The following is a 26,007-nucleotide window of genomic DNA, read 5'->3' as shown; positions in this document are numbered from 1 at the left end:
CCTCAGGCTCCCAGCCAGTGCCTCGGCAGACGTTCCACCTGTGACACTAGAGAGAATTTGACCATCGTTCACCATCTCCCCAGCCACCTCCTGAGATCAAGGCACTGGCATCTTTTACCTGGTCTGTTGTCTGACCTCTGACCTCACCTAGTTTCTCGTCCACACTTGGCATTCTAGATAGATTCTTGTCTCCACAGAGCAGCCTGAGCAAACCTACTACAGCATAACGTTGCACTCAGGTAAAGCTCACACCCCATAGGATCTTACAGAATCTGGTTGCCTGCCACCTACCTGACCCCATTTTCTCCTCCCTCCTCACTCCCTCATGGCTCCGCTGCCATGCCAGCCTCTTTGCCGTTCCTCTAGCTGGCAAAGCAAGCTTCTGCCTACCCACGCTCCTCCCTCAGCCTGGTGTGCTTTTATCCTCCAAATGCCCTCTTGATGTTTCCATCTCACTTGTGTTGAGTCTTCGCTCAAATATACCTCTTAGTTGAGTACCTGCTATAAAACAGCACCCCTCCCCCACTGTTCCCCTCTATCCCCCGGCCTTGCTGTATTCTTCTTCATGGAGCTACTACCACCTGGTACATTATATATTTAATTATTGATACCCTACAGTCTGTACTCTATCCCACTAGAATGTAAGTTAATGAAGTAGTTGACTTGTGCTTAGCATGTAGAAATTAGTCAATATTTTGTGGAATAAATGTAAGATATAAAAATAGGATTTATTGTGACTCATAGTTTATAAAACAGGTGCTGAATAGAACTTGGACCTTCAAGAGTTCTAGAACCTTAAACTTACAATGTGCCCTTAATTAATTTTCTCCTAACGTGTCCCTCATTTTATTAGGATGGGCTTGAACAATATTCTTCTGGCAATTTCAACTTCCTCAACTGTATCATAAAGGACTGTTTCTTTTCTTTTTTTTTTTTTTTTGGAATTCCAGGGAGTTTTATTTAGGGAAAAAAAAACCTAGCTATAAAATTTACTTACCCTGTGTATAATTCTATTTATACAACATTCTCTTTTTTTTATTTTTATTTTTTTTTATTTATTTTTTTTTAATGATTTTTTATTATATTATGTTAGTCACCATACAGTACATCCCCGGTTTCCGATGTAAGGCTCAATGATTCATTAGTTGCGTATAACACCCAGTGCACCATGCAATACGTGCCCTCCTTACTACCCATCACCGGTCTATCCCATTCCCCCACCTCCCTCCCCTCTGAAGTCCTCAGTTTGTTTCTCATAGTCCATAGTCTCTCATGTTTCATTCCCCCTTCTGATTACCCCCCCCTTTCTTTATCCCTTTCTTCCCCTACCGATCATCCTAGTTCTTATGTTCCATAGATGAGAGAAATCATATGATAGTTGTCTTTCTCTGCTTGACTTATTTCACTTAGCATTATCTCCTCCAGTGCCGTCCACGTTGTAACAAATGTTGAGAACTCGTTCTTTCTGATAGCTGAGTAATATTCCATTGTATATATGGACCACAACTTCTTAATCCAGTCATCTGTTGAAGGGCATCTCGGCTCCTTCCACAATTTAGCTATTGTGGACATTGCTGCTATGAACATTGGGGTGCATATGGCCCTTCTCTTCACTACGTCTGTATCTTTGGGGTAAATACCCAGTAGTGCAATGGCTGGATCATAGGGTAGCTCAATTTTTAACTTTTTAAGGGACCTCCACACTGTTTTCTAGAGTGGCTGTACCAACTTGCATTCCCACCAACAATGTAGGAGGGATCCCCTTTCTCCACATCCTCTCCAACAATTGTTGTTTCTTGCCTTGTCTATCATAAAGGACTGTTTCTTGAATAAAAGAGAAGGTTTCTTTCGTTTTCTCTTGAGACCCTAGCATGTGTCCTTGCTTGTTATGGGAGGTCAGAGATTTTGCATCGTACCTCTTGGCAACCCAAATATAATTAACACGTAGCCTTACATGCCATTAAAAATGCTTTGTTTGAAGAGTAAAAGTTCTTGCATATTTGGCTGGTTGTAGTTTGTTTTTCCTGAAGCCTAGGCTTATAAACTTTCATCTAACCTGGATCCATTGAGATGAGGAGAGATCCAGTGCTCAAATCTGAATGTGCTGGGGTGAAGTGGGATACAAAAGCCATATCGAATTTACTTTTCATTCATTCATTTAAGGAACATTTTAAACATTAGGTAATATGTTAAATACCAGGGTTAAAATGAGAAGCCAAAACAAGTACTAACACAACCTTCATGGAACTTACAGACTAGTAAGGGAGACTTGCTTTGATCAAATAATGTTCCAGACAAATATATAAAATTATAGTTGACAAGTTTTATGGGTAAAAGAAAGACAGTGTTATAGGTGGCTGTAATCGGGAATTTGACCCTGACAGGGGGATTCAAGGAAGGCTTCCTTAAAGAAGTGGGTTGAGTAAGAGGTAGGTGAACAGAGCCCTCAAAGACATTTGCTCCCACGGAGGCAACATGACGAGCAAATTCCTTGTGGTTGAAGGGTTTTAGACTCCTCCAAGGCGTTAAAGAAGGTCTACAAGGCTGGTACACAGAGCAAGGTAGAATGTAAGAGTTTGGAGAGGTGGGAGGAACCAGATCATTCATGTAAAGAGTGATGGGAAGCCAATGAATGATTGATGTGTTTGGGGTTGAGATTACGAGGTTTATTAGAGTTCTATAGCTGCATGACAAATTAGCACAAATCTAGTGACTTAAACCAACTCACATCAATTATCTCACAGTTCCCATGAGTCAGGAATCTGTGCACGGCTTAGCTAGATCCTTTGCTCAGGGCCCCACATGGGTGCAGTCAAGGTGTTGGCCAGGCTGCATTGTCACTGGAAGCTCCCTAAGGAAGAATCCACCTTTAAGACCTCGCAGCTTGTTGGCAGAATTCATTTCCTTACAGTTTTAGGTCTGAGGGCCACAGCTCTGTACTGGCTGTCAACTGGAGGCTGGCCTCAGGTCCTGGAGGCTGTCCACAGGCCACTGCCCCATGGCCCCTCTGCATAGGCAGTTCACAGCCTGGCTGTTGCTTCCTCAAGACCAGCAAGAGAATCTTTCTTTCCAGTCTAATAAAATGGAGTCTTCCATACTATAGTGTAATCGTGAGAGTGACATCCCATCACTGTTGCTGCATTCTGTTGGTTAGAAGCAAGCTACAGGTTCTTCCTGTACTCAAGAGGAGGGAATTACCCAACGCTCTGACTCACTGGGGGCCACCTTAGGGAAGGAAAAGAGATGACATGTTCAGAGCTGATGCATTATGCAGAAAGCATTGCGAGTCCAGATGAGAAATGATAGTTTAGATTAAGTTGGTGGCAGTGAGAACAAAGACTTATGGTTAACTTTGAGCAATATTTTAGAAGCCAAATTGATAGGATTTAGTGATGGGTTATATATACTTCAGGGACAAGAAAAAAGAAGATATCACAATTACTGTGAGATTTCTACTGAGTGAGTAGACCAGTCGCACTTAACATTGTCTACTCATTAAAATCCTTTGAAGGGGCTTTTAAAAAATACTCACTCCAGGGCCTGACCCCACGTTTTTAAATCAGAACCTTTGGGGGTTCAAGCGTTGGTATTATTTTAAAAGGCTCTCCGGAAGATTCCAATGTGTAACCAGGGTTGAGAACCACAAGAACAGATGGATTATTTTGCCCTTCACTTTGATAGGAAACCACTTAAGATCATGAGGCTTGTTTTGGACTTACTGACTTGAGAAAGTTTTGAGACATCAGTTAAGGTACTCGGGTTGTATACACAAATCATATGAGCTCGCGAGGGAAGCCTGGGCTTGAGGCATGAATTTCTTACGATCTGTGGGGAGCTGCCCTGTGTAGCCATGAATGGGGGAGAGGCCGCCCAGAGACAGAACATACTGGGGAAAGGGATAAAGGCCTGGCACTGAGCTTTGAGAAACTCCAACACTTAATGACTTGGTAAAGGCCTATGGGTCTGCAAAGAGTGGCCACAGAGAAAGCAGAAAAAAACAGAAAAACAGAAATTGTGGGGTCAAAGAAGTCAAGAAAAAAGCCTGTTTATGAAAGAGGCATTAAGTTCGTGGTGTCAAATGAACTATGGAAGTGGGCTAGGAGAGACTCAAATGCCTGACTCTCTCCAATAAAGAATGCTAGAAAACTCTAATTACTTTTAATTGAACCCCTGAAGTAACATCTGCAAACTTTTCCTCCTTTTCTCCTCACTACAGAGGTAATGAGTGTAAAATGTAGGAAATTGAGGAAAAACAGATTAGCCAAAAGGAAGGAAATTTTAACTACCCCATAAACCTACCAACTGATGATAACTACAGTTGATATTTTAGTGTGTGTGTCTGTGTGTGGGGGGGTATGTATAGGTGTGTGTATATATATATATATATATATATATATATATATATATATGCACGTTAGAATTCTTTTTTAAGAAGATATGCAACAGAACGATAAGTTGCATACTGTTTTATATCCTGTTTTCCTAATATATCCTAAATAATTTTCTGTATCACTGAATATTCTTATACAGCGTACTTGTAAATGGTTGCTTTGTACTGAATTAACGGCCACGCCATAATTTGCTCAAACAATCTATTGTACATCATTTAGATGTTTTGAATTTTCCACTATTATAAAGATGGCATTTTAAAATAAAAACACAATTGGGAATATGATGGGTCAATAAAAAGCACTTAGAACTTGGGAATCAATTGAGGACTAAGACACAGGTAAAGATGAGCTTCATTTTTGAAAGAGATAAGTAGAGAATATGACCTAGATCTGGAACTCAATCAGGCTTAGATACTCAAGCCCTCCCATCACTCCCCCGCCAAGCCGACTGCCATGCCCCAGAAGCAGAGCCTGCTGTACTGAGTTGATTGGAGGACAGAGAGCAGGCAGAATGCACGTCCGCTGCATGCAGACAGCTGGCAAAAACAAAGAAGTCTAGAACTAACAGGGCCAGACCAGCTTTGTTCTTCTCTCAAACTCACAGTACAAAGAATTCTGGGCTCCTTCTCTTGGCGAAGTCTTTTTCCCATTTGTGGTAGCCAACCTTCAAGATGGCTTTCAGTGGTTCTCAGTTCCTGGTGTCTACAGCCTTGTGTCGTCCCCTCCCCCAGAGTATCAGGTTTGGTCTACGTGACCAATAAATACAGCGGAAATTGTGAGGTGTGACTTCTATGGCTAGGTCATAAAAGTCATTATAGCTCCTGCTGGGCTCTCATTTGGAGCACCCACTGTAAGGGGAAGCCAGCTTCCATGTTGTGAGGATACTCAAGGTGTCCTTTGGAGAGGTCCACGCAAGGAGGCGTGGAGACTCTCTTCTGAGAGCCAGCACCCACCTGCTAGCCTTGAGAGTGAACCATCTTAGACATGGCTCTTCTATCCACCAATCTTCAGATGCCTGGAGCCCTAGCCAACATCATGACTGCCACCTCGTAGGAGACCCAGAGCCAGAACCACCCGAATTCCCAACCTACAGAAATTGTGTGAGATAGTAATTTTTTTTTATTGTTTTCAGCCACTAAGTTTTACTACACAGTAATAGGTAATTAATATACTTTGGAAACATAAACAGCTCTCAGGTTTTCTCTCCCCTGCGGTCAACCAATAAATATCCTTGTAGCTGAATCTTTGTGTACGTCTTCAAAATAATCGTCCAGATGTAGACTTGCTAGATAAAGGAAATGCAGAATTCCAATGTTATATGGTCAAATCTTAAGTGTGTGACTTTAGACATCATAGCACTGGCCTTAAAGTGTGGTCATGCCATCACCCCTCTTGTCCCATTCACACACTTGTCTGGAGATCTATGTCTGTTTTCTGCCTGTAGACAGGTAGGCTGGAACAGGAGTAAGGACAGAACAATGATAGGAGTCCTCAGTAGTCGGTAGGAAGCATGATGGGTCCTAGGGCATGTGCTGACTTCTGTAAATGTATCAGAAAGGTGCATGCTTCTGGATGTTCAGTGTGGCTCCGATGATAAATGAGACGATGCATTGGCAGAAGGATTTGCTGCATTGGATGGAAACACATTGGTACATGGAAATGCAGAGATTCCTAGAAAGAAGAAAAAGGCCATATGTGGAGCCCAGGAAAGTGATGAATGGAGAGGAGGGAGTGGAGGCAAGAACAACGCAAAGAGCTCCAAAGCCATAGACGATGCCTATGGCACTGGAGTCAGAGGAGAGGGAGAATTCGGCTGATGATCCCACCCATAGCAAGCTGCTGCTGTTTATGGGCAGGAAGCTATTAAGTTCCAACAGCTGCACCATCATGCTTTTCAAAGGCCTAATTTTAGAATGCTCCTGATAATGCCCCAGGAGTTGCTAAATCTGAATTAAAAACTCCAGGTCCCTTCCTCCCCCCCTTTTCTAAATAAAGGGTTATTGATTTACTAATGGCCTTTGTATCCTGCTGAAAACAACTCTATAGAAGAAGAGAGATGTTACCTAGAGCCTGAGGGCTAAGAGCTTGGAAAAACCAAGATCGCAGGTGGGCAGGTAGACAGAAGACAGGCTCAGAGAAAACACGGAGCCTAAGACAAAGGGAGGGTAGAAATGCAGCATACAAAGGGGGTTTGAAGGGGAAGAGCGGGCTGCTGCAAATAAGTGTCCCCCTGGGATCTGGCTATGTAAGGGTGGGCATGTGGAAGACCTGTGTGATTGATGGGTCCCTCGGATCTTTGTTAGAACCATAGTCTTATAGGAAGAGTGGGCTCAATGAAGGGTCTGTGGGCTGGGTGGGAGAAACCTGCCTGATTCTAATCCCAGATCACCCTTCACTGGCCACATAAGCCTCAACCGTGTAACCACACTCTGGACTCCGTTTCTTCCTCTATGAAACGAGGGGCCTTTCCACACATCTCGAATTCCAGATGTTAGTGGCCGACGTGGTAGCCGTCTTCCTGGGATTTTTCTCTCTCACAATCATTACAGTTTTTTCCCGGTTGGTTCCTTTCGAGGACCGGCAGGGCTGAGGGAACAGGCCGGTGCTGAATGGGTGGAGGATGGCATGAGTGAGGGGGTGGATCTGGAAGCTGCTTTTGAGGGCGGCGGGTTCTGTAAAGCAAGAGAAGGCAGGCAGACAGAAGCAAAGGGAGAGAGAAGTGGGGTGGGAGAGTCCGGCTGTGCCCAAACGTGGGAAGAAGCCAGGACCCTGAGGAGAATTGGACTGAGGAGGGCAGAACCGAGTGGCTTAACCTGGCTCTGGATCCAGACAAGCCACCCCGGCCATAAAATGCTGGCCCTTGAACAAATTGCTTCACCTCTTCAACTCCTCATTTCCTCACCCATAAAGGGAAAATGACAGTAGAACACGGTGCTATTTACCGTCCAGCGGATCCAGTGGGGAAGTGTACATAAAGCAGTGAGAACATCGTCTGGAACCCAGTTACTACTCAGTGGGTAGTAACTACTTAGCTACAGGTACTGGAAGGTCCCTCTGGTTTGGAGAGTGGACAGTTGCTGTGGGTTTTGCAGAAATCAAGCTCAGTGATGGGGGTGGGGGGCAGAGGGGGATCGCTTTGTGCCTCGGAGTGAACCAAAAATGGAAATGGGAAAAGAAGTATTTTAAGGAGTGCTCTTAACCGTTCCCTCCGAGCCGGTTGTGGTGGCGGTTACGACCTGCTCACTGCTTCTCACTGCCCTCCGGAGAAAGAGCTCCCAGGTGCTGAATCTATCAACTGTGTGCACCACTGTCTGGCACCTCCTACCCAACACTCCCTTTTTGTATCACGGCCTCAAATGTTTTAAGCCTGTCAGGCCAGCTCAGGGGACTCTACTCTGGGGTGTGTTGATGGTACTCAGAGATGTCCTACGTGGTCAGATGAGCTTACGTCTATTGCTCATTGCCTGTTGGGTCTTTCCTTGCACCTGCTGTCTACCGATTCACAGCTGTGCTGCATCACCAAGAGGGTGACATCATTGTCATCGTGGGGGTTCAGAGAAAATGGAGGCCGGGGCAGGGCCTCAGATATGATTGCACAGGTTGTGTTCTGCTCGACAACACAGGAAGCCATGCGCTTCGACTGCAGAACGCCTGGTGTGTCTGGGGTTTGCAGGGACGATCTGCACCACGGCAGGCAGTGGCCCCTATCGGGGAGGGGAGGGGAGGGTGCTAAGTGGGGATGAAAAAAACCAAACACAAGAACCAAGAGCATCTTTAATTGAAACTTCAGGGGACGAGAAACCCAGAAAGCATCTGGGTAATTGCTCCCCAGGTCCTCCCTGCCAGCTGAGATGTCAAGAGGACAGTTTCAGCCTTTGGGCCACTCATTAGGGCCGAGAGTGAGGATGGATGGACTGAGACAGAAAGCCCCATCCTGCTGAATCACCAGCACCAGTTCCAGGATCTGCCTGGGCCACCCCCCTGGGCAGCCTGGCCAAGGACTGAATAAGCACAAGGCTCTAGAGTTGGCGGAATGTCAAGGATGGCGGGGCCGGGAGAGAGCTGAAGGAGCCTGAAGGAGCGACATTTGTGAATGAGTGTGATGAATTGTTTCTGTTTGTTTCCACTAAACCCCAGCTCCGCCTCACACAAGTGGAGCAACCAAGTGTGAGCAGCTGAGATGGTTGGAAATGGAAGGATGGTGGCTGAAGCTCTCTAGCCGGAATGGCTGACTCAGGTCTTGCTCAGGCCTATGAATGATGGGAAAAATAGAGCTGTAACAGTTCTCCTCATAGCTTAAATTATTTTTTAATTAGAAAAAGGGTTTTTTTTTCCTGATTACAAAAATAATGCCTTGTTTCGTAGCAAACTTAGAAATACATAAAATCATAACAAAGCAAAGCAAATGTATCCATGATTGCAGCACTTGGCAACAATTACCAATCTAAATGTACTTGCAACACTCTTTTCTCAGGAGAGCACAGCTTTGCAGATACTTTCTAATTCATTCTGCAGGGCAGGTGTGTGAGGGTTGCTTGGAAAAGAGTAGTGCATCTTTTTATGGTTACTACGGAGAAGTCAAGATAACAAATATATGGACTTGTTCAAAATCTTTGTGATGGCAATGTCCACAGCTTTTGGCCTCTAATGATTAAAATAAACTAAATTATGAACATCTGTCTAATGCTTCTAAGTTGTAAAGAACTTTCTTTTGTGGTACCATTCTGCTATGTATTCCCCCTAGTAATTCACCGAAGTGCTAGTCCAGAGGCAGCCATGATTTAAGGGAGAATAATTTAGGAGTTGGAGGTAGGAAACTAGGAGCCAGGATCCCTGGTCCCTTCACTTGTGTGGAACCACGCTTCACTCAAAGCCTTTATGTTCGCAGCAACAAAATGAAAAGAGTGTACCGCTCCATATGAAGTCACAGTGCGTCTGTGTACATGGGAATGGTGTGAGCTAAGTGCATGTATGGGGATATAGACGGGAAGGTGAATTGTGGATCTATCCAGCCCTATGTTGTCCAACATGGTAGCTGTGAGCCACATGTGGTGATTAGGCACTTATTATGTGGCTTGTGCAACTAAGAAATTACATTTTGAAATTTTATTTGGTTTCAATTAACTTAATTTTCAAAACTTATACTCAATTCGATTATCAGAAAAAATTTAAGTATGCTTGGAATAAGCTGGGTGTGTGATTTCTTTTTTCAACTGTAAATTATTTCAAATGTAAACAAAGAATCAAGTATTTCTGATGAAAAATTAGAAATTGGGGTATGCTATAAGAGTAAATATACCCTAGATTTCCGACCAGTGTGAAAAAACAGAAAATATCCTGGTAATAATTTTCTTAAATTAAGTACCTGTTCAAATGACAAAGTTTTGTGTTTTTATTTTATTTTTTAATTGAGTTATAGTTGCCATACTAATGTAAATTAGTTTCAGGTGTATGACATAGTGATTTGACAATTACACACATTATGAAATGCTCACCATGTACTATCTGTCACCATACAGAGTTTCTTCAAATGACAGTATCTTGGATTCACCAGGTTAAATGAAATATATTATTAAAATTAACCGCATCTACTTCGTTTTACCTTTTTAATGTAGTTGATAATAAATTTACAATATCTATGTAGTTGGCATTGTATTTTTATTGGACAATGCTGGGTACAGCCATACGTAACAAGTTTCTAGTTGTATCTTCTAAGATGTAAAGGATCAGAGTCTGTCTGTCTTAAACAAGGATCTGTCTCTATCTTACATTTCCCTCTGTAACTCAATAGACAAACATGTTTTCGAATAATGGGTTAGTAAATAGCACAGGTGTCAGAGCTAGAACAACAATGGTTTCAATGTTGACTGCATGAGCTGTGTAATCACGTATGAATTTCTTTTTTCCTTGTTCCTTTGTACAAGGAAATAATTTCAATCCCATAAAAAAGTCATACAGGAGTATAAAGAACTCCCATATACCCTTTATCCAGAGACCCCATTGAAGTTTCGCAACTGACCCAATAATGTCTTTTATAACAAAAGATCCAACCCAGGATTGTACATTGCTCATACTTGCCATGTCTTTCTTCAGTGCCCTTCACTCTGGAACAATTAGGTCCTCAGTCAGTATCTGACCTTTGTGACCTTAACATTTTTGAAGATTACAGGCTCGTTATTTTGTAGGGTATCTCTCAATTTAGGTTGTGTGATGTTTCCTCATGCTGAATTCAAGTTAGGATCTTTTGCCTGGAGTATGAGAGAAGTGATGTGGTCTCACATGATTTCTCTGTCTAAATTCTGGTGATATAAACTTGGATCACTAGAGTAAGACAGTGGCTGTCAGGTTGTCCACTATAAAGTTATTTTTTTCTTTGTATGATTAATAAGTATTTCAAGGAAGATATTCTGAGACTGTGAAATATTCTCCTTTGATGAAGAATGGGGTATTTCAGTTTAGCACTGATTTATGTTTCTTGCCTGAATGGATTATCACTGTGATAATTCCTAAATGATGATTTTTTAATTCCATCATTTTCCCCACATTTATTAGTTGGCATTCTATTCAAGAAAAAGCTCCCCCCCCCGCCCTGCTGCATGGATGTATGTATGTGTAAATAATGTGGCCTCATAGATTCTTGTTTACTCAAAGGCATATAATCCATTCCTACCGATATTTATTCTGATGTTCAAATTGTCCCAGAATTGATGAAGGGAAACTTTTCAAGCTGGCTCTGGGTCCTTTTGACATTATCTATCCTTCTTTATATATATATACATATATATATATATATTTATATATACACATATTAATCCAGTGGTTTGCTAGAGCTGGCTTACATTGGCTTGTAGGAACCCATTGCAAAATTTTCAGGAAATGCATATCGTTAACATCAAGTTGGTAGCTTGGAATCAGGGATGTTACGAGCATTTACACCATGGAAACTGGCAAATGCTACAACCAGAACTTGTTCCTCCAGAGAGCTGGCTGTTAAAAATTTGCCAGGACACCAATGTTTCTGTCATAAAAAGAGGTTCCAAGTTCACATTACATCTCAACTGCCATAGGTTGTAATCATCCATTACTCCAAGGATTCCTGATTCCTTTTGGTGGTGAACACGATTTAGAAACCAAGATCTTAAAGTGAGGGGAGCCCTCCTAGACATACTTGGGGTGGACAGAACTGGGAGAACTGGCTTGTGTGTGCATGTATGTGTCATACCCAAGGGAATGTATTAGTGTGTGTGTGTATGCATTTAAACACTTTAATGTTAAATAAACATTTTATTTTGGAATTAATTTTAGATTTATAGAAGAGTTAGAAAGAGCACAGGCTTCCTGTATATCCTTCACCCAGGTTGCCCTAATTTTAATATCTTGTAACCATGATACATTTGTCAAAAATAAGAAATTAACATAGGTGCAACACTAGTAATTAATTATAAAGTTTATTTAGATTACATCAGTTTTTCTACTAATATCCCTTTTTCTATTCCAGAATCCAATCCAGAACATCATATTATATCTACCACACACACACATTTATATCTATCAAACATCTATCTATCTCCCTATCTGTTCATCTGTCAACCTCTCCATCTCTCTGTCCTTCTATTCCCTAACTATATTTAGAAACATGAGTTCATACTTCTAATCTTAAGGCCAGAGGGTTTATTCTAGCTTTTGTTCTTCCCATGTTTGTAATTCCTCTCTTTGACCATAGGAAATTTAGCTCCTGTTATCCTTAATATATTTACTTATTGGCTAAATCCCCCTGTATGTAACTTCCTGACTCCACTGGGCTCCTGTCATACTCAACCACTTACCTTACCCGGATTCAAATCCTTCCTAGTTCACCCCCCTGCACAAGCCTGCCCATTGGTTTTTTGACTGATTTGGAAGAAAGGAGGGAAGGAAAGGAAAGGAAAGGAAAGGAAAGGAAAGGAAAGGAAAGGAAAGGAAAGGAAGGAAGGAAGGAAGGAAGGAAGGAAGGAAGGGAGGAAGGAAGGAAGGAAAGAAGGAAGGAAGGAAGGGAGGGAGGAAGGAAGGAAGGGAGGAAGGAAGGAAGGAAGGAAGGAAATTGGTTGTACAAGTTTCTAAATCTCTTAGAATCTCATTTTCCTTATATTAATCACTCCTGGATTAGTAATGCCCACTTTGTTGATAGTAAAGAGCTTAGCACACTGCCCAGTAGGAAATAAGCAATCAATAAATAGGAATTTTAACTGTTTTTATTGTGTTGTTGTCATTAAGCATGAAACAGGAGGCCTAGAAGGAGTGAGGATGAGAAATTTCGGTCTTCTCCACCATAACATATGTCGGCAAACTAGATATGCATGCAAACCTTTCCTAAAAAATTGGTCTCCATTGTTCAGAGGTACTTTATGAGTCTGGGATCATTAGAATTTGTTGGTGTAAATCAGAGCTTCTCAAACTCAGCACTACCGACATTTGGGGTCAGGGAATAATTATTTGTTGTGGGGAGCTGTCTTATGCATTATAAGACGCTTAACAGCTACCTGACCTGACGCACTAGAGAAGGCACCCCTTTCCAAGTTGTTACAACGAAATACTCCTCTAGAAATTGAGAAGGTCCCATGGGGGCAAAATCACATGCCCCCCCCCCCACACACACACTGGAGACCCACCGGAATAAATGGTTGGCTCTGTCTTAACTGTATTCTCTGTTACCATGTTTGAGGAATGGAATATTTGATTTCATTTAAAAAATTTTTTAAGAGTTCCTCTATACTATTTTTCCAAAGATTTGGACTGAAAATCTATGATACAATTCAAAATTAGGCTGAAAATCATCTTAGCTTTGAATCCGAAGCTGCCGAGACAAGCCCCAGGTATCACTGAGATGTGGACATCTGCAAATCCTGGTCAGCACAGAGTCTGCATAATGCGGCTTTGGCTAATAAAGCTTGCTGTAAGAGAACTATTACAAGGATTTGCACTCACCTTTCTTGCAAAGAAATCCGAGCGTTACCTTCTAGCCTTTCCTTCCACCATCCCCTTCGTGCATTTTACATTCTAGCTAAATGTTCTTTGTCCAATAAACATTAGTGGGATGAATGAGTAGCTATTTATTAGCTTTCCTAAAAGGAAGGAAGTGGAGAAACTTATTACCACATCCTGCAAGGGGTTTAATTTGTCAAAAAGAGTTTAGGTAGTCAGCGGCAGTAAGAGCCAGAATGAAGCGTGAATTAAGATTTTTAGAGAATGACTCTAGCTCTTCCCTTGGAAGCTCTGAACCCTTTTTGCACAAGGACCCAGGCAGTGGCCAACTGCTGTGAGCTACCTAAGTCTACAGCTCTGCTTTGTAGAGGAGAAAGAACTTGGCAGTAAAGAACTGGAGAGGAACACAAACAAATACATTGAATTGGCAATAACGTAGCAATTGCATGAGTTCGAAAGGATCAACACAAAGAAAACCTTAACTCCTCTGGACCACACTGCAGTTGCCCTGAATTCGAAGCGCCTTCCATTGTGCGCCACATCCTTGAGTGGGGTCTTGTCAACGTGGGCAGAGCAGCGTGGGCTCTGCAGCGCGCCCAGGATTGCACGGCAACAAGCCCTCTCAGCTGAAGACGGAATGAGAGCTCGGAAAGCGTCGCAGGGTGCTGATGTTAGAGTGTGAACGCCAGCTTCTGCCCTTAGTCATTTCCGAGGATGCAATACACAAGCAACCCGGGAGATCAGCGCAAGGGAAGGGAGGTGGTTTAGCTCAAGAACTGAAGAAAGGACTCGCCATGATGGGTAAGCTTGCTTTCCATCAGGTCTTTCTAAGCCACCGCAGACCATACTTTTAGAAATGGTTTCTCGAAGCCAGCAATCCCAAAAGGTTGACTGTGATTGCCTAGTGGATCTGGGAACCGTAAACTGGCTTCTGCCACCACTTCATACACACCACACCCAACAGAGCAACCTTATTATCGTGTCCCCTTTGTCACTTCATGCCACCCTCCCCCAGCTGCCCGCCAGGAGCAGTCGAAAGCCTGTGTGGGGAAAACGTTGCCTTCATCCAAAAGCAAACCAAAAAACTCACTTCGGGACGGGTTTCTTGGACGGTGCTAGAAAAAGGGATAATGATTCTTTCTCAATGTACTTATTGACATTCATTGAGCAGCATATAGTTTATTTTAGCTGGAGTTTGTGATGTGGCATCTATATTTAATTCCACAAGCTGTCGGGCAGTTCATATATTTACAAACACCAGCCCGGAAACAATGTGTTTGCTGGTCACAGCTGCATCTGGGACATCGCAGGAGCTCTGTGCTGTTTGGCACAGCTCAGGGCATTATCATTTTACATTCTGCTCTGTGCCAAGGCCCAAAGAGGGCCGAGCTTGGGCTAAAAGTTCAGATTCAGTGACAGGCCTGGCGGAGAGCCAAGAGCAAGAGTAACATTGAGGGCTGCGGGTCACAGTGGAGAGTTGCTCGTCAGCCCCACCTCAGCTGGAAAGCCTGCACACTGGTGAGCAATTTCTATGTCATTGGCTTAGGTTTATTTTGGCTTCCCAGGCCTGAAAGAAATACTTAAACTGTCCTATGTGTATACAGAGGCTGGTTCTGCTGGGAAGCGAGCTGGGGCTTGAGCAACGGAAGCGAGGCTGGTGGGAAGGAGGCAGACATAGAGAAGGTTTCCTCCCTGCGGGATGGAACCAGCTGTCTGCTAGGGGTTGGAGGGAATGACTCAGTCACTGGACCCAGGAAAGGTGGCTGGGCATACCCAGAGACAGGCACCCATGGACATCATCTTGGTAGCAGGAGGACCCGCCTTTGGCCAGCACACATAAAGAGGAACACAAAAAGAGCTTGGGGGGTAGTTCAGAATTAGACAAATGGGTAGGCAATTCTTGGAGGTCTGTCTCCTACAACAGCAAGTAGGGGTGCCGAGGGCAGGGGGTGCAGGAGTTGGGAAGGGCATGAGCCCCTTACCAGAGATGCATACACTGAGATTGGGTAGAAAGGAGGGGATGGGGAACTTGGGCACAGGCCCAGTTGGTTTGGGGGTCTGAGGGAAGAGCATGGTAACTCAGGGGTATGCATGTCTGACCTTATGATTTTTAAGACCGTACAGGTGACATAGAACAGCCTTCTCATAAGGCCATGCTGACAAGTCATCTAACCAGGAGCCACAGAGCTTCCCCAAAAGCAGAAGACATAAATGTCTTTATCCAAGCCAGGAAAATTATTTCTGATGAGTCCTACTTGTAAACTCTAAGATTTTAGACTTTTCATCCATCTATAGCAATTTCTTAAACGACAGTGACCTAGAAGCATCTAGGATAACTACAGCTCCCTTATCAGAGTAAAGTCTGTGGATTTTAGGTTTTAGGTCATTTTGACCATACTAAGGACTTTCTTGGAAGGACATCATTGACTTCTCTGTTCTTGAGTTTTCCTCTCTGTAAAATGGCATAATAACAACATCAACTTCATAAGGTTTTATGAGAATTAAATGAGTCAATGAATGGAAAGTTTTTAGACCAGTGTTCGGCACATAGTAACTGAGAGCTACACAATAACTGGTGGTGATGATGAGGGTAGCTCTGAAATTCATCCATTCTGCCTCCTGCAAGTTTCAATTTATCACTGACATACGTGAAATAGACAGAATGAGCTCTAGGCTTAGCGTTGGGAGACCAGGCTCATGTCCTGATTTGCCCCAAATCAGCAATGTGACTTTGAATAATTCACCGCACCTCTGTGGCCCTACATTTTCTCATCTCTTGTCCATTGTGAAGGGGATTCCATCACTGGCTCACACTGGAGAGTTGTATGAAAATTTCCCTGAGGGATCTGCAAAATATTTCAAAATATAGAAATACACCCCAACCTAGGACATCAGTTATTTCCCTCTTTCCCTCCCTCTCTGTCTCTATACCCCTGCCCTCCACTCCCGCCAACACACATGTACCACACGCACTCCAGGCTGTGGAGAACCACTGGATACTTTCCGGAATCTCACCCTGTCCCCCCAGTTCCATGACATGATGAGGTGGAAAGTAATCAGGGACCAAAAACCGTAGGAAGGCAAAGTTAACAACACAGAGCCTAGCTTTGGGAGGTTTCTTGGAGAAAATGAGTCTAGAAGATGTGACAGGAGGATACAGACTCATGGAGAGGAAAGGAAGGCAGAGATGAATAGAGTGGTGGGGCCCGTAGCCGGATACTAAAGGGCCAGATACACTCAAAAGGACTGGCCACCCCCGGGGTCATTAACTACCAAGGGCCTGGGGGGAGGACCAGTGCAGTCACTCAGAGTGAGCTGTAGAGAGCCCCAAAGGATAAGGAGGACACATTTTGTTAGCAGAGACTTTACCTTCTCTGGCTTCAGGGTTCTTACCTATAAACAACAACAAACGAACAAACAAAAACCCACATTGGTGTGGACTCTTTTTGGCTCTTATAACCCATGTGGAAGCACAGGAAGAAATGACAGTGAACACACACACAGCACTCACCACGGGCCAGGCAGGAGGGTCGGAACCAGCATGAGCAGCCAGGCATCTGACTCCACAGTCTGCTTGTAGCCCCTCCACCGTGGAGCGCCAGCCGGGGGGGTCTCCGCGTGGCGGGGGGGGGGTGTCAGATGTGTGCTCAGGGCCACAGGAGCTGCTGTTCTTTCATAAGGAAAAAGTATAATGGAAATGGTTTTGAAGAAGGTTAATCTGCATGGGATCAGGTTTTAAAGGCTTTGAAACGTGCCACTTTTCACTTAGAGGTTCCGTCTGATCGGCAGTGCCTTCTTTCCCTCTCCTGGAGACCCCCGTGACCCCAAGGGAAGCTCTGGGGCAGAGGGGCCTCCCTGGTCTGCACGCGGTGACCCGGGCTTTATCCCGTGAGGCCGTGGGCAAGCCTGTCAGTTAGCTCGTCTCTCCAAGGAAAGTGCCAAGGACATCTGCCAGGCAAGTCCGAAGCCTCTCCAACCGACAGGTGAGTCTGTCCTTGATAAGTGAAGAGCTGGTCGTCACACCGCAGAAACCCATAAGTTTGGAGCCCTGAGGGGATGGAGCCCACAAGGTCTCACGTCACTAAAGCGTGTGTATCTGTGTGTACGTATGTGTACGTGTGTGTGTGTGCGCGTGTGTGTATGTATGTACGTCATTCTTTTAAAATCATCACAGGACCCCCAAATCCTACATTTTGTTCCTCCCCCACGAGGGCAAGTGCTGGGTCACTGCATCAGACTTAGTGCTATCCTCCAGTACATTCCTTGTGTGTAGGAATTGCTTAATCACTGACTGACGGACAGAAGCGGGTGAGGAGGAGGCCAGCCGAGTTAGAGGTCTTGGACTCAGAATGTCTGAGTTTGCCTTCTGCTTCCCCGTGGAGTGACCTACGGCAAGGCCCTTCCCCTCTTCCAACCTCTCCTCTTTAAGGGCTCAGAGGAACGTAAGAACATTTAGGAAACGGCCATTATAATTAGCTCTTACCTTTGCACAAATAAGCATTAATCTTGCTCACCTGATTTTATGCAGGGAGGCTCTCCATATGCCTCACCTATTTTAAGTCGTTTCCTGACCAGCGGTCGGAAAATGCAGCAAACATGGCTTGCCCGGGCTGTGCCGGTTCTGGGGGTGAACCTGAAGCTTCTGTCACGGAGCCTAGAGAGGACATGGCGGTCGGGGGTGGGGGAGACATCTGCCTGGGTTCATGTGGGGAATGATGGCCAAAACCGCTCTCAGAAGTGCAACCAGGAGCATATGATCAGGGCGAAAACGCCGTGGTTGGTCTCCGTGGAGGCTGGCAGATCGCCCCAACAAGAGGGGAGAATGCGAGTCACTGATGGAAACTGACAGCCGGCCATCCACCCCTGAACGTCCTGTCATTCCTCTCATCTGTCCTCCCTTTCTCGTCAAAGGGGAGGTTTCACGCTAAGATGTCGTGGACAAGAACAAATAACACTTTCTGTGAGTTTTTACCATGGACACCCTCCGATTCACTCAAAAAAATATCTCCTCAATAGAGTTGGCCAATTAACCACTCAAATGGCTTGAAAACTTATTTAATGTCACTGCCTAATCATTTTATTAAATGTCACTGCTCCAACGGGCAAGAATTTTGGCTTTCTACCTCACTTCTCCTGTGCTTCCCTCCCTTTCTGCAGCAGTTTCCTCCCAAAGAAGTCTCAAGTCTTAATGCCTCTCCCCTTATATGCGTGCCCTTTCTATTTGCATAGAATCACAGAATGTCAGTATTGGGCAGGACGTTAGGGATCATCTTACCTCCTAGATCATTTCACCCATGACCAAAAGGAGGCTCCCAGAGGGAAGTGACTTGCTCCCAAGGGCAACAAACCTGTAAGTGGCAAAGCCCGCAGAGTCTTCTATTCACATCCGCACGTGAAGCCGGGAGGTGTAGACAGTACAGGATCTAGACCGGGTGGACCCGGATCTGCCCCGGAAACACATGGTTGGCTTCTGCAGTTCACCTCTCCATTCCTGGCCTCAGTATGTTCATCTGTCAAAAGGGAACATAAAGTCTGGAAGATGAAGTTCAAGTGTAATTTTGTCACCTTGTGGTTCACGCGTGGTAACCACCGGGCGCGTAGTAAGTGATTTATGCTGGCATTTATTCACGACCTGAACAATTTCGTTACTTATGATATCAATTTCCCGTCTATTTCTCCTTCTCTTCTGGCTTCCAACAATAGCTTAGCTTGGCTGTACCCTCCAGTCCTCCAGCAGGTGACCTCTCCTCTAGAATGATTTTCAAAGAGGAGGCTCTCCTTCTATCTTACTCACCAAGATTTAATGCACGAGCTGCGGAAGTCCCAAATCCTAGCCGCTCTGCGTATCAACACCCCCCCACACACACGTAAATGGAGATTGAGACCACCAGGAGGACGCGGCGCAGTCCCCACGGGTCCTCAGACGGGGGACGGTGTGGAATGGGAGCGCTCCCACTGCACTGCCTCCGTCTACTGCAACTTCGTCTGTACTTGATTTTCTCTATTGGCAAGACCATAATCCGTTTCATTCACGGCTCAGTGAACTTATTTTACTTGTGCCTTTGGTCCAAAGCTAATTTATTATTGGTGTAGGTGTAAAACTCTGTCTTAAGTATAGTGTAAGTGAAATGGAGTTATTTGGCTTTCACAAGTAAATTTATAATTTTTTTCCTCAAGGAGTTAGCTCAGCCATGACTTGAAGACACTCACGTGTAAATGGAGGTTTGCTATGTAGCCAGCTTTAGGTTAAAATGATCCGTGGAAGCATCGTGGGGAAGGTGCTGAGTGTTTTAACCTGCTGAATATTAGCCACACCACCAGAAGCCATGAGAATTTACATGGTTAAAACTTGCTGGACATTTGGTGTTACCAAATTTTGAGTGATATTATTTGTGGAGCATAAAAACAAGACTGGCCCAAAACTGTTCCCCTCGAAGAGCCTAATTTTTCCACGATTGTCAATGCAGCAATTACTGTCTTTTTTTTTTTTAAAGGTGAAGGCACACCTTCTAGAATTTTTTTTTAAAGAAAGTTTTGAAACCAGTTAAAACTGCTCTTTCTTAAAGAGAGATTTTTTAGTCAAAACGTCTTCAGATCCTGAGGAAAAGCGATGAAGCGGAAACCGTATGATTCCAAGGCCAAGTGTATCAGAGGAGCGTCAGCACTGAATTCAGGCGTTCTTGCTGCACTCAGCAGACTTGGCCCGGCAATCAAAACCGTTTGATTGTAAAGCTGATAGTCCTATAACCAGGCAGGTTCCAGCACATTGTGAGCTCTGAAACAGCATAATTACAAACGCAGAATGACAAGAAGCACATATTGACTTAATAGATCTCATTTCTTTCCAAGACCACACAGCTTTTCACACCTGTCCTTAGAAAACTCTTGATTGGTGGTGGTGGTGGGGGGTGGCAGCGATAGCACAGGGCACAAGGGGTTCAGGGGCTGCCCCAAGGCCGCGTGTTGTCCCTGGCTCACCGTGATCCCTCTATAAAAGGCACGGGATTGGTTCACCACATACATTTGAGGACTGACTGTGTGTGAGGGCTGGAGTTACAAAAACAAATATCTGACCTCTGACCTTGAGGGGTCTGTAATCTGGGGGGGGTGGTTTGAGGTGAGCAGCCCTGCTCTGTTGGAAAACTGCCACACTAGCTTTTTCACATGCCAGGAGCAACAGCCGGCCTTCCTCAGGGAGCACGGGAACCCCTCACCAGACCAGGCTGTGCGCAGGGGAGAGGGTATCGCCATCTTTTATGTTGTCTGTATTATTTTCCTATTGCTGTGGAATGGATTACCACGACCTTTGTGGCGTCAAACAATACAAATTCACGATCTCGCGGTATCGGGTAGGGGTTAGCTGGGTCCTCTGCTCAAGGTCTCACCAGAGACCTTATCTGGGGCTCAAGGTTCTCTTCCAGGCTCATGTGGCTGTTGGCAGAATTTGCTTTCTTGTGCTGGTATGAGTAGTTCCCATTTTCTTACTAGCTGTTGACAGAGAATTGCTCTCAGTTCCTGGGGCTACCTGCAATCCTTTGCTGCATGACCCCGGAAGGCTGTTCACAGCATGACTGTTTGCCTTCTTCTGGGTCATCAGGAGCTAGTCTCTCTGATACTTCACTTTCTTTTAAAGGGTCTCGTTCTCCTGATTAGGTCAGGCCCACCAAGGATACTTTGCCTTTTAAGCAACTCAAAGTTAACTGATTAGTAACCTGATCACGGGAGTAGTATCCCACCATATTCACAGGTCTTGCCCACACTCAAAGGGAGGTGATTACGTAGGGCGTGCACAGAAGACGTGGGAATCTTAGGGGCCCTTTTCAAATCCTGCCTTCCATAGTGTTCTCCCCCTGTCGGTGCCTTTCCACTTTGCTGTGTTTGCTGCCTTGGCCTGTGGCATCAAGTAGTCCCAGTCTCCAGAATGAGACTTCTCCCTTCCCCTCCATCAATATGCTTTGAAAAACAGAACAATATTCTATAAGAGGAATGAATCACCAACAGAGTTTCAGATAATGCAACGAGCATTATTTTGTATTGTCAATGCTTAGCATAGTGTCTGGCACTTAGGAGTTCCCAATTTATGTTTCTCAAGAAATGAATGTGTGAATGATTAAATGAGAAGTATTTTGGGCAACCTCATCAGTTTACATCCTCTAAAAAAATTCCTACCCCCCATGTGCAAGGCTGACTCCTTTTAGTTTATATCACTTTCCCCCTGATTTAAAAGTAATACATTGCTTGTTATAAAACACTTGGGGATTTTTCTTCCTTCCATGATTTTATTTTTTATATTTAACTTTTTAATCCATCTGGAACTAATTTCCCAATATGATGTTTAAAATATTCCATCCCCTACCCAATTAGTCTGGAGTGTTTTTATATATATGTGTATATTCTAAGTTGTTTATAATAAGCTCTATTTTTGAGCTATCTGTTCTCTATCATTGATCTGTCCATCCAATTTATGTGCTAGAATCACCAATTTTAATGATTAGAATTTTATAATACGTTCTAAGACCCAGTAGGGCAGGTGTGACCTGATTATCTTCTTTTGAGCTTCTCTCTCTTGACCAGTTCATGAAACAAGGGTCTGTTGGGTAGCTCAGCCTTCTCTGGCAAGGTCTGGATATGGAGCCAGATCTAGGTTTGTACTCTGCCTCTGCGTCTTTCTAGCACAAATCCGCTGAGTCCCAGTGAGAAGCAAACTGATAGCAATAATGCTATATCACGAATTTATGGTGAGAATTAACTGGGGCAGCTTCTAAGAATCCCCCAGCACATAGTAGGTGGTCAGTACCTTCTACCCGGAGAAGAGGAGTGACTCTGAAGGTGCTGATGCTCATGCTTCTGTCCCCACATCCTTGTGAGCAGGGACCACACCTCTTTTGAAAACACAAATGCTGAGGCTCGGGTCTCTCAGACTCCGGCCAGCATTAGTACTTGGCCCCGCCTCTGGGCAGCTTCTTCAGGACTCACACTGGTCCAAGGGAAGTTTGTTGAACTGGAGCCATTACAGAGTACATGGGGACTCTGGGAGGGGGCGTGAATCAAATACGAAAGCCCACTTGGCCTGCCCTTACAGGACCCTGGAAAGTGCCAGAGAATTAACACCCCCTGCTTCATCCCCAGGGAGCCTTCTTTGGTTTTGGCTGCCAGAGAAAGTCCTCGAAGCCACAAATTACAGGCACTCGGGTTGGAAGTCATTCTAGCGCATTCTAGCGCATTCTAGCACTGAAGTGGCATTGGCGAGGGGACATGGGCGAGACTCTGACAGCATGAGCTGTTAAACATCAAAGGCACGAATGCAGCTGTCAGGAGCCCACAGTACTGAATCGGTCCCCTGCACCTGCCCAGAGCTTCATGAAGATGACCAGTTATTCTCAGGCAAAGTGCAGGCACTGGAAATCAAAGGCCTGTGAGGAGTCACAAGGCAGCCAAGAGTTTTGGAGGCCAGAATCTTCTTTCTTGGCACCTTCCCTTCTACTCAGAGCAGACAGGGTACATACTCATTCACTCCTTCAAGAAGGGTCTCTAAAGGCCTGCTGTCTGCTCTCGGGGGGACACCCAGCCCTGCCTTCAGGGAGCTTTCATTCTGTGCGGAGAGTCAGAACGACAGGTGTCATGTGTACACAGATCTGCTCTCTGACGATGGTGATGCGCAATCTGATTTCCCGTTCTAACTCCTTTCCGGCATGGCCTTCTGTAAAAGAAGGGATCAGATATTGGAAGCTGGAAGGATTCTTAGATATTACGTAGTCAAGCCTCTTTGTTCTTTATAAGAGAAAACTAAGCCCAGAGAAGGGAAGGGATTTGCTGGAGTTCACCCAGCTTCACAGCAGCAATGTGGACCTCACTACTTCTCTGCCCCACCATTTGCCACCTGAGAAGTGAGGTCGCTGTTCACCTTCACTCAAGCTTCTAGAGGCATCTCACACTTTGCGGGGCTATGACTGACACATGGTGAACATTTTGGGAGAGGAAGACAGAAGCAGCAGATGGTGTTGAGTCAACATAGGAAACACAGAAGCAATTTACTGTAAAGGTTGGTCAGATGACCAGAGTTCAAAATTCTGGTTTCTCCTCTTAAAAGCTGCATGAACTTCAGCCACTTTGTTCCTCTTCCTCAACCCCGGCTTCCCATGGGCAAAATGGGGACGCTGGCGTTTCCTCTAGGATTGTTTCCAGAACGAAAGGCAATCTCCATCAGGCCCTCTGCTCAGTGCCTAGAGTGAAGAGGCCTTGTTAGCCTAAGGGCTTTCTAGAACGGGCCGGCCGGCCGGTCCGCCGCGCACGGGCCGCGGGGCCGAGACAGGGGGCTGCACTGACCTCTCCGTGTTGGACTTTTCCAGCGCCAGGAGCCCTGGAGGAGCGGCACGGAGGCGGAGAGCGTGGCGAGAGAATGAAGACACCAACCGGCCGGGAGAAGCATGAGGTGGCAGTGTGGCACTCGGTTTAGGGGGCTCGGGCCGGCGGCGGCCCCGTGGGCAGCCCTGCTGGCGCTGGGCCTCCCGGGCTGGGTGCTGGCGGTCTCGGCCACGGCCGCCGCGGCGCTCCCCGAGCAGCATGCGTCCCCCGCCGGCCAGCCGCCCCTGGACTGGCTGCTCAGCGACCGCGGCCCGTTCCACCGCGCGCAGGAGTACGCCGACTTCATGGAGCGCTACCGGCAGGGCTTCACCACCCGGTACAGGATCTACAGGTGAGTGGGGACCAGCGGCGCCCCTGAGCACCCCAGCCGCTGCGCGGGGCTCCGCCGGCTGAGCCCCCTCGCGGGCCCCCAGACTGAGTGGGTGGGGGGAGCAGCCGGCAGGGAAAACAAGCCTACCATGTTGGTTTTTAAAAAAAGAAAGAAGAAAACACATACAAGCTGGAAAACCTGCTGATGCCTCCTGGGGAACATAGCAAAAGGGTTTCTATTTATAGGCTGTGCTGCTTGTAAATTGAGGACAAATCAGGCGGCATGGAGTCAGCGTGTGGCCCGCGCTGCCGCAGGAGGTCAGAGTCAAATGCTGGGGCCGGGTTTTAACTAATGGGTTAGATACTTTTATGAGTTGTAATTACCTAGACATGCAAATGAAGGAAGGGCAGCTGCAGCTCCTGCCTTGGAGGTCTGGGGAGACCTGCAGTGTCAGGGGGCAAGCCTGCCTTGACCCTTGTCCCCGCCACGGCCTCAGCTGGCCTTGCCCATGGTAAAGGGCTGGATCTACTTGGCCCTTTAGATCTATCCTTGCGAGCGTCAGAGCTGAAAGTCAGACGGGAGACTGGCCAGGTCCATCTGATGAGGGATAAACCAGGCCCATCGTCCCAGCTGCTGGACCAGCACTTCAAAAGGAGAGGGTTTCTCGAAATCCTCACCTCCAGTGACCCAGAGAGCCTCAGGGCTCCCAGGAGTGCATCTCTGAATACAAACTTCCCCTTCATCCCTGTGCCCACTTGCCCTGTTGTCATGGCTCTTTTGTCCCCTTCACCTTGCCTGTGGTCTTCAGACAACCCTGGAAGCTTTGCTGAAATTTTTTCCTTTTATCAAAGACATTTATTTTCCAATTACGAATGAGTTTCTAATGCAACAAAAAGAGAGAAAATATGAAAAAGCACAAAAAGAAAGAAAACCAGAAAAATCACTTGTTCTTTAGCAATTAGAGGTTGCTACTGTTAACCTTTCCGCGCATGCACTTTTAGTCCTAAGAACATACTGAAATCTGGGGCCCTTGCTCAAGCTAGCACTTTACGTGCCTTTTGTACATCAGCTCATTTAACCCTTACAACGATCCTAGGTTGGAAGAACCATTATTCTCCACTTTTTACAAATAAGTTCAATGAGGTCCAGAAGTTAGGAAACTTGCCGAAGGGCACACAACTAATGAAGAATGGAGCCAGGATTAGCTTGCAAATCGTCAGACTCGAGTCTGGGTTCTTAAAATATATTTAGAGACAATTTTTGTTGTTGTTGTTTCTGAGGGTTTTTTTAAACTTCCTCAATAACCATGCAGTCTGTTTAGGCTAGTATAGGGTCTGCGAAATAAGGTTTTTGGGGTCTTCATCACTGGCAGGCTTCCCAATGGTAAGAGCAGCTGCGTACAGAGGCAGTTCTCCTGGTACATGATTCCCACACACAGGTGCAGACAGAGGGACGAGACCAGGTGTCTGAGGGGCTCGTACTTCATGGGTACAGAGGTATATACGGATAAAGTCCTGCTCTCAGGAGCAACCCACCCAGCTCTCCTTTCAGACCATTTCTCTTCCACTGTGCTTGGATCCGGTCTGGTCTTGGAAGAGACCGCAGTTCACACTCCGCAAGGCTCTGGTCCTTGCCATCCTCCAAAGACTACAGAAGAAATTCACTAGGGCCACTGAGGCATGATTCAGCCAACTCAGGCTGGGAGAGGGGGCGGTAACACCTGCTCAAGGGAAGCTAAATGAGCAGAAGAGATTGAGTTGACTTTCAATAAATATATAAGAAACTGGCCATATGCCCCCCACCAATTTCCTATAAGGTCACTCAGAACGATGCTTCTCTTTATTAAAGAATTTTTTTTCCATCCAGAGAGAGACAGAGAGAAAGAAAGAGAGAAACTCCACCCTAGAATGTATTTAAGCAGCAAGTGCCTCCAGTCCAGGGAAGCAAGATTTAATTCACCTTAGACTTTTCAGTTCACCC

At 45.4% G+C, this 26,007-nt stretch overlaps 1 protein-coding gene across 1 annotated transcript in view; it reads left to right on the top strand.

The window, feature by feature from the left end:
* Positions 1-26,007, top strand: part of BRINP2 (BMP/retinoic acid inducible neural specific 2) — a 104,495-nt gene that overhangs the window by 30,308 nt on the left and 48,180 nt on the right. The window contains exon 2 of the mRNA XM_045811429.2: positions 23,702-24,048. Coding sequence (XP_045667385.1) covers positions 23,780-24,048 — 269 coding nt within the window. The 5' untranslated portion in view covers positions 23,702-23,779. The remainder of the gene's footprint in view (positions 1-23,701; positions 24,049-26,007) is intronic.

Source organism: Ursus americanus, chromosome 2 (genome assembly GCF_024610735.1).
Source record: "Ursus americanus isolate L20-20 chromosome 2, mUrsAme1.1.p, whole genome shotgun sequence".
NCBI lineage: Eukaryota > Metazoa > Chordata > Mammalia > Carnivora > Ursidae > Ursus > Ursus americanus.
Note: the sequence above shows the minus strand (reverse complement) of the source record. Positions and strands in the feature narration are given on the sequence as shown.